The sequence below is a fragment of the Numida meleagris genome, chromosome 7, assembly GCF_002078875.1.
Source record: "Numida meleagris isolate 19003 breed g44 Domestic line chromosome 7, NumMel1.0, whole genome shotgun sequence".
Lineage (NCBI taxonomy): Eukaryota > Metazoa > Chordata > Aves > Galliformes > Numididae > Numida > Numida meleagris.
In genome coordinates, this window is record NC_034415.1 from 7,603,190 (window position 1) to 7,612,438 (window position 9,249).

The 9,249-nt window shown below is 49.5% G+C and overlaps 2 protein-coding genes across 2 annotated transcripts in view; one reads left to right on the forward strand and one right to left on the reverse strand.

Moving 5' to 3' along the window:
- The window catches only part of TNR (tenascin R), a 27,292-nt gene extending 21,068 nt beyond the window's left edge, over positions 1–6,224 (forward strand). Inside the window, exons 17-21 of the mRNA XM_021404476.1 lie at positions 2,024–2,175; positions 3,244–3,340; positions 4,085–4,246; positions 5,533–5,696; positions 6,086–6,224. Of these exons, the coding sequence (XP_021260151.1) occupies positions 2,024–2,175; positions 3,244–3,340; positions 4,085–4,246; positions 5,533–5,696; positions 6,086–6,205 (695 nt within the window). The 3' untranslated portion in view covers positions 6,206–6,224. The remainder of the gene's footprint in view (positions 1–2,023; positions 2,176–3,243; positions 3,341–4,084; positions 4,247–5,532; positions 5,697–6,085) is intronic.
- Positions 6,304–9,249, reverse strand: part of TNN (tenascin N) — a 41,051-nt gene continuing 38,105 nt past the window's right edge. Inside the window, exon 18 of the transcript XR_002441076.1 lies at positions 6,304–8,382. The gene's annotated coding sequence lies outside the window, so the exon portion shown is untranslated. The remainder of the gene's footprint in view (positions 8,383–9,249) is intronic.

Here is a 9,249-nt window from a genome sequence, read left to right on the forward strand (position 1 = left end):
CATAAACATCAAGTGGGTGCATCATCCCCCACCACCAGTGCAATCCCGGCCAACATGCCCACAGGGCTGAGGTCCCATTGATGCTGTCTGCATTGTTCCTTCCTCATCTATTTCTAGATGAGTCACAATCTCCTAAGGCAATGGGAATGGTTTTCTTCCTAAACCAAGTGGTGGGTACCCACAGGCACCACAACCCTCCCAGAGTTATGCTTGCAAGAATGAAGCTTGGATTAAAACATCCTTATTGCCCCCATCCTTTCCAAGTATTCACATTGAGTTTGCTGTGGATACACTTCCCCATCCTCGTTACATGCAGAGGTCCCTTCATCTGCTTTCCAGATGTAATAGGAACTACTTTACACCAACAAAAAAAGAGAAGGCTTTTTTTTTACAGATGAGGTACAGCAGTTTTTCTCATCTCTTATGTGGGTGTATACTGCCAGTGCAATTCCAGCAGGTGGTGGAAAAACGTGTGTAGTCTTCAAGGCTGCCCAGGAATCAGGGACAAAGCATCTCAGGGCTGGCTTCTCAGAGAGGAGAAAGCAGGGGAAACCCACTGACACCAGGCAACGAGAGCATCACTTCCATTAAACAAAAACGTGGCTCCCTGACGGCATCAGAGACACTGTTGCCAGCTGACGCAGCATCTCAACAGAAGTTTAACTTGCTTCAAGGTAGGCACTAGCAGGGAACCAATTTCTCCCAACCTACCCCACCTAAGGAAGAGCAGAAAGAAAAAGAAGAAAAAAATCAGGCTTAATTTAAAATGTTTTCCTTCTTTATGCTCACAGTACACATCCCAGGGTTCTTCCATTCCCTCTGACATATTAATAGCGCTGTCTCTTTGTTTCATGTTTGCATAAGGTTCTTGGGGAGTTGTATACAGATGGGACAAAAGGAAGAAACAGATACGGTATTTATAATTTATAGTGGTTTGAAATGTCTTTCAAGGTCTGCTTGGTTCTTTAAGATATGAATATGAATTAAGAAACAACTAATCTCCACAGAGCCCAGGGGAGCCTGGAGTGGATGCCTTTGAAGTAATTTACATTGTTGAATGCCATCAAATGTAAACACTGCCTCACCAGAACTTGTGCTATGCTCTGCGGAGAGAGGAAGAAATAGGGGATCTTCGATATTTATAAAAAGTGACAACTTGACAACTTTGGGTCTTCGGGTCAAAAGGGTTTGAGAAACAACAGCCTGAACTCCTGCCACTCCTATGGGGTTGTGCAGTAGGAACAGATGAACATGGCACATCCTTCACACTCTCTCAAGGTCTTCTTTCAAACCACCCTTGAAAGCCAACGTGCACTTTGCCTGCTCTGCACTCAGTCATTTGAGCAATGGGGAAATAAAGTGCAATTCTCCCACAAAATGAGAAAGAAAATGAACCCAGTGCTGCCGAAATCTCATAGATGGGGCTCTCTCAAACTCCAACCCTCACACTGAGAGGTGTCTTCATTGTAGGACACGTGGAGCACAGCCACAGGCCTCACATTGCCCATCTCCAACATCTTGCATGACCCAATTCCTGCTCCATTTGCTGGACCATCAGCCCAGTGCAAGTCTGACGTCATTTACAAGGACACGGATCAGGAGAACTCCCCTGGAATCAGTACAGTCATAAAACTTACTTCGAGTTGGCAATCCTAAGAGGAGAACAGGTTGTGGCATTTTCACAGCTGTCCAAATATGCCAGTGACAGCTTAAACCCCAGGGTTTCAGAAACGGTGCAGAAAGATGATCAAAGGCGTGACATTCCTCATCACTCACCACAATGTTACCACGCATCTTTCCAATGTAGGATGTGTGGAAATTCATTAATGCACAGATGCACAGATTTATTCCATTGCATTCTCTGATGTTGTTGGCGGATGCACAGTCACCACTGCCTTGCAGAAGAACTCAGGACAAACAAGCAAAGCTAGACCCTGGCTGGATCGTAACCACCAGGGCACATGGAAAAGCTGTTTGCCTGCCCCAAATTTTGATTGTTTTTTTTTTTTTTTTTCTTTTGTAGGTGGCCGTGTCTTTGCCAACCCTCAGGACTGTGCCCAGCACTTGATGAACGGAGACACGCTGAGCGGTGTCTACACCATCTCCATCAATGGGGACCTCAGCCAGCGGGTGCAGGTGTTCTGTGACATGAGCACGGATGGCGGTGGCTGGATCGTGAGTTGCTGCAGCACCCCCTGGCCCCAACAAAGCTCCTGGAGCAGCCCCCCATCATTGAGGGCCTCTCCAAGGGGACAGCAACCCCCTGAGCCATCCAACTCCTTGCCCAGCTCACCTAATGGCAGTCCCCCTGCACGCTGTTCCTATCACCGAGGAACCCCATCCCATTCTGCCAGCAAAGCCAAGCTCCATGCTGGCTTAATACTGCTCACCTCATTTCCCACACCACAGGGAATGGCCCACACTCCAGTAATAATAGTTACACTTGGAGAAATGGCCTTTGATTTATTTGACGTGTTTGCAGTGCTTTTGGAGAGAAAAATCTGAGGGTAAATTTGAAGCTGATTTATTGTTCTAGAAATGAAATTAATGTCTACTAGCTTTCATAGGGAATGATTCACACTGCCTGCAATAGGAGGGTGTCAGGCATCACCCAGATTGAATCTGCACTGGAGCATTTTAGAGGCAAATCCCTGTTTTGCTATTGAATTGCGCCATCGCTGCTTGTCTTTACTTAGATGGACTGGCCACTTAGGGAAATAATGCTCTGGCACTTGGATTTTTTTTTGTCTCAAACACTCACTGGCATGTATTATATAAAACCTCAATAGATGTATAGCCCAAACAAGAAAAAAAAAAAAAAAAAGGTTTTCCTCAAATGCTGAGTTCTAGCACAGCTATTTTTTTAGCCAAGAATTTTCCCTCCATCTCACTCTGCTTCAAAGCATCCCGTTGGGTATCACAAAAGAGCCAAGCAAACATAGAATCATGAGCTAGAAATCTGGAGAAAACACACACTGGGTACAGCATAAAGTCTGAAGGCTGAATCTTTCCTTCTAGGTCTATTATAACATTGCTGCCCACATCTTTTAACTTGTATTCAGCTGATCCAACCGCACCTGAACCAATGGCATGCCTACAATTCACATTAACCAGATGGACATTGCCATTTTCTCCACTGAAAGGCAATATGACAGGGCAGAGTATTCTCCTGCCTGTGTGTCCCAAAGCCTGATCAGGTCATCCCACCTCTCATAGAGTTTCTCTGGGTTTCCCCCACTGCAGGTCTTCCAAAGGCGGCAGAACGGGCTGACCGATTTCTTCCGAAAATGGGCAGATTACCGGGTTGGCTTTGGGAACTTGGAGGACGAGTTTTGGCTGGGTAAGACCTTCACCGTTGGTCTTGCACCAAAGCATCAAATCCGAGCTCCGCTCCTCTGCAATCTCTCCAGACAGTTCTCCTTCCCTTGTTCATTCCCTGCCCTTTGTATTTGGAAGTCACAGTTTTCGGTAACACAGAAGCACAACGTGAAGGCCCCCAGTTTGCTGCTCCCAGGCTGGGGACCTTCATAGACCAGTCTCTTCCCTTGGATGACTAGAGGTGTTGGTGAACAACGCAGTTACCAGCACGTCTCAAGGACCCCTTCTAGCCTTAGCCATCAAGACAGTTGCCCAAAGAAGGGAAGGGGTGAGGGCAGATCTATCAGAGCTCTGAAATGGAGCATTGTCCCTCAGAAGCTGAGTGTGAACCAAGGCCAGCCCTGCAGCGCAGGCATGTTCTGGCTCATAAACAGCTTAACAGCAGAAGTTAATGACGTGTGTGCAACATAGGAAGAACCAGGGCTCCACAGACGATCATTCCCAGCTTTGGCAGTGCTCAGAACGTAAGTCTGGGACTCAAACTCACCTCTCAGAGCCATGGGGAGGTGAAGCTTGAGTGGGGACAAAGAGCTAAGACCCCACCAGCACCAGCAGAGATAAGGCTTAACCAGAAGCTGCCCTCTACTGCCTCGTCTTGCTTTCATTTCCCAGGAACACTTTACTTGCCCAGAGCTTTCTGGTTGGCTGACATATAGCAGATCCAGGTGCCGCATCTCACCGGGTGTCTTGTTGCTCGTGTCCCCAGGCTTGGACAACATCCACAAGATCACATCGCAGGGACGCTACGAGCTGCGCATAGACATGAGGGATGGCCAGGAAGCAGCATACGCCTACTATGACAAGTTCTCCGTCGGCGACTCCCGGAGCCTCTATAAGCTCCGGATAGGAGACTACAACGGCACTTCTGGTACAGCCTCAGGGATAGCTGGCACCTTGGGTGCTGTAGGGAAACGCTGGGACTGGTCGGTTCTGAAGGTGTAAAGGAAATCCCAACATCAAAGCTCACATTTCTGGAGCAGCAAGATGCAAGCCCATAGTCCTTTCTGCCTTCCTGCAGTTCATCGTGTAAACCAGGCTGATAAATCCCACTAGGGACCAAGGGAATTTTCCATCAGGGATGATATATTAAATATCTGAGTGGTTGCTGTTCAGATAATCAGGTCAATTGCCGGAGGTGTCATCTCAGTGAACATCACCGCAGCTCACTATTGATGCTGTGCTGCAGGGTGCGTTTATCACCCTCCTATAGCAATGGAAAAATCTGAAATCCTCTGCAGAACTTTGTCCCATACTGGCCCAAAGGTAGCCACTTTTGTAAAGACACAGGCACACCTGTTAGCTCAGCTGACAGCAGCATTGAGCTTTGCCCACCACGTAGGGAAGGAAGAACAAGGGGGTCCCTTCCCCAAGAAGGGAATAGGGGTACAGCTACAGTCCCTCTATCTGGGGTAGAAGTGTCCAGTGACTGCAAGCCTCCACGAACACCCTTGTGTGTGTCGATATTGCTTATAGCATTCAGTGCACAGTTTGGGAAGAAAAGCAGTCCCAGATTTCATAGTTCTCTGCCTTCCATTCCTGCAGCTGTATTTGTGCAGCACTCTTCTTTCTTCCAAAGGGAGTTTCTCTCCCCTTAGTAGGGAGGGGAGAGCAGGCTGGTGGGTTTGGTGGAATAAGACATCACATGTCATCCAAAAGGGCCGGAAAGACCCTTTCTCCCTCTTATCCAGAGGGAGAAAAGAAGGGCAAGCATCTTGGTTCAAGAGAAAAATCCTTGGTTTCCTCTTGGAGGGGAAGGTCCCTTTGGTTAGCAAGGGGGAAGGAGGGTGGGAAAGTCCTGAAGGTACACAGCAGATCCAGGCTCCAAGAAATCACAGCTTTAGCTCATTTCTGAAACACTGAAATTCAGATCCAAACATACACTGCTGCTTTATCTTCCACACCCTGAGATTTCCCATGGTCTGCACTGATCCAAAACCAACAGCAGAGGACCTCAGATGAATCCACCGTGAGTAATCCCAGTTAACGCTATTCCCACACCATCCCACCAGCCTTCAGCTGTTTGAGCTGTTGATTGACAGGCTACCACACACACCAGAATACCCAGATTTCCTCGTGAAAGACCAGATGGCTTGAACATGCCAGCCAGAAGCAGGCTTGTTGGTCCATCCCCCTCAACAGCATCTCTCTCCACAGGGGACTCCCTCACCTATCACCAGGGCCGTCCCTTCTCCACCAAGGACAGGGACAATGATGTGGCCGTGACCAACTGCGCCATGTCCTACAAGGGAGCCTGGTGGTATAAGAACTGCCACCGGACCAACCTCAACGGCAAGTACGGAGAGTCCCGGCACAGTCAGGTAAGAGCAGAAATGGGCTGAGACCATTTCTCAGCATTTATCCTGGCTGTGTCAGCAAGCCCAACAGCCCAGGCTGGGGCGGGGGCTGCGTGATCAGGCCACCGGGGCCCCTGACATTGGCTGCCTTGGTCATTTGCCATGGCGTTCTTTTAGGTTGCACTACAAAATATAGCCATCAAAACTCATCAGGAGCCTTTCAGCAGTGGGAGAAAAAACAAGCAAGCCAGTGCAGCAGAAGAGTTTCTTGCTCTTCCTGTAGAAGGCTTTTCCCTCTGGTTTCTTTATGCAACCAAGCTTGTTTCCTTCCTCTCCCACTTTCATTCTGTGTGTGCGTGCCTTTCTTTACCCCAAATCCTAACCCTTTACCCTTTATCTCTTCCTCCTTCCAGGGAATTAACTGGTACCATTGGAAAGGCCACGAGTTCTCCATCCCCTTCGTGGAAATGAAGATGCGACCTTACAACCACCGGAACATCTCTGGGAGGAAGCGACGGTCCCTACAGCTCTGAGCCAGAAGAACTCCCCTCCCACCACCTGACCTTTTCTGTCATTTGTTTGTATTTTATAAGATGAAAAAGGGGAAAAAAAAAAATCCTCCTCTGAGATAGCAACCTGCCCCTCACGAGTCCTGGAGGGAACCACAGCACAAGCGAAGGCTGTGGGGAAGGAAAGACCTCATTGCTTTGCATCTGTCCCAGAGAAATACCAAATTTCCAGTCTCCCCACCCCCATACTCTGGCCCTTAACATGAAAAGAAAGAGACAGACAGATTTTTTGATATTTTTGTTAAAAGACCTAGAAATCCCCAGCAAACCCTGTCCAACACTTTTGTTACAGGGCTGGTGGCAGAAGCCTTCCCAGCAGGGACCTTGGTGCCGTGATGTCTACCCCAAGTCATGGCCAGGGACACCTGGCCTCCTCCCCATCCCTGTCCTTTCTTGGCGGGGAGGCCTTGAGCCCCCATAGACACCATCCTTCAGCAGGCAAACCTCTGTCACATTTCAAATCCATGGCAATCTCTTTGGGTTATGCTGAGCTTGAGAGAAAAAGAGAAGGTAGACTGAGAAGAAAAAAAGATCAATTCTTTCAGTCTTGACGTCATCGTTAGGGTCTGTTTCCTATGCTACTTCTTTATGCCACCACGATCTCATTCACAGAGGTTGCTGGTCCCAAACCAAAGAGCCACAGAGAAGGACCAGCAACCAAAAAAAGCCATCACACCACCAGAGCTCAGCCTGAAGCCAGCAGTTTTGTTGTGCCATGCCCAGGGACCTGCACACAGCAGGGAATGACGACAGCACGGCCAAGGGAAGACAAGTGCACGCTGAGAAAGGCCCGTTGCCTTCCTTCTACACCACCCCTCCACGCTTCCATCACAAGAGGGGCCCAAATCTCAGTGCCTTGGTACCACCATCTTTCTCATGGGAAATCAACCGCTCAAGAAGGCTTGGCCCATTTACATTCTGGAGCACTTGGAGACCCTTGAAAGAACAGAAGCATCCACTCTTCCCATCCTTAATTTCTTGCATCTTGAGGAAGCTGGACACCTCAGGTAGCCTTTGCTGCGCTCTGTTGTCATTGCTGCCACCTGCACAGAGCCCCAGTGGCCATCACCATGCAGCCACCCCTTCGCAGAGGCTCTGCTCAATGCTGCGCTTTGTCACCCATGTGTCCCGGGACAATGCAGCCCATCGCTGGATGCACAGCCAAGGCAGAATTACCAATGCTAAACACTGCTTTTTGATTTTATCACACTGAAGCTGCTTTGTCTCAGGAAACATCTTCCAGATGGCAACATAAAGGCATCTTTACAGTAGCTTATAATTCAGGCCAGTGTCTCTTTCATGGTCATGCTCCTTGATTTGCTGACGTTACTCAGCAGCACTGCGGAGCTGAAGGAAGGCATTAAGCAGGAATCCAGCCCCTTGGTCCATGCTGGGCTCAGGCACACAACCTCAGCTGGCCCCGAGGTCGGGATTAGACATGGGGACCAGCCCCCAGGTGGGCAGCTCACAACCTGCTGGCAGAGCCAGCACAAACCAAGCACCGAGTGAGTCCAACAGCTGAGGAACAGGTCAGGCAAGGAGGCTGCACCTGTTGAGATCTCTGCAGTGTCACTGATGGAAATGTCTCACTCCACCTGAGTGGCCTGCCCCATTAAAGATCCCAAAAAGCAGCAGGTGGAACTGATTAAAACTGAAGAGGCCTCCTGCTAGACCAGCACAGGAACATTTTCCCCATCACTGAGAGTTTATGGGTAAGAAGTGCCCTAACTAAAGTGCTATAGTGCAGCGGTGACAGCCAGGAGCAGAGGTTGGCAGCGGATGGTGTTCATCTCCTGTCCAGGATGGAGCTGTTTGCTTTTCCACCCAGGTGTAACAAAGAGATGGCAGTGAAAAAATGGAAGCTCAGCTTTGGCTATCAAGGGGAAGGCAAGAAACCAGTTTTCATAAGCACAAAACAAACAGAAAATCAAAACCTGCCTTGCTTTTCCAGGAGGCTCAGAAGAAGATCCTCAAAGAGGCTGATTATTCTCCCTGTAGATGTCCTGACACGTGTCCCTCCCTCTCTCCTCTCATCCGTCATCTCATGATCCTGCAGCTGGGACAGGAGGGCCCGGCCAACACAGCTCCATCACCAAGTCTGAAGGACACTCCTGGAGACAATATTCAGCTTTCCAGTGTTCCTGTGAAACAAAACAAGTTCTTTCAGGATATCAAGGGTTGTTACAAGCGAGAAAACCTGGCTTCTTCCCAATTCTCCTTCCAGCATCACTTGCTCCGCTTCTTCCACCACTGCCCTGATGGGGCAGGGCCCCTTTGCCTGGGCACTGCTGCCATCACGTCCCAAAGCCCACAGCACCAACAGCACGTCAGTCCTTCACCCTGCAAAAGACCACACACACCCAGCACCTCCACAGCCTTCCAAAGCCACATCTTGATTCTAAACCCAAAATACCAGAAGGAAACACCACCAGACTCTCTCACCTCTTTCCCAATGTGGTTATCCCTCTGTTTCTGTTCCCACCTGATGCCCAAGCCCACCTTTCCACCGCATGCTGCTTTAACGCATGACCAAAGAAAAGAAGGCCTGAAAGGAACCGCTGCCTTCAGTAAAGTGATCCTTAGGGCAGCATTTATGGGGGAATAATGGAGTGGGGGCTTCCCCAAAGATAGCTGGGCTTTGGCAGGAGGATGCTGCACAAAGACTGGGGAGAAGCCTTCACCTCCACTCCTCCTCTTTGTGCTGCTTTACTGTGGGCGTCACAAAGCGCAGTGCAAGCGTAAATGTGCTCTCAGCTCCTTCCCAAAGCCATATTCACCCCGTGTGAGGCTGAGGTTCAGGCAGCCTGCAGAAGCGCAGCAGGAGCCCCAGCACCCACCCCGCACCTCACCTCCATGCCAGCAGGTTCCATTGTCCAAACCCCAGCACGTCGTGCCCCGGGGTGACCACACACCTCCAAGCAACGCCCGCACCCTTCACCCTGTCAGATACTGCCAGCAAAGAGTTCTCACCCCAAAAAACTTTAATTCATGCTTATACACCCCCCCCC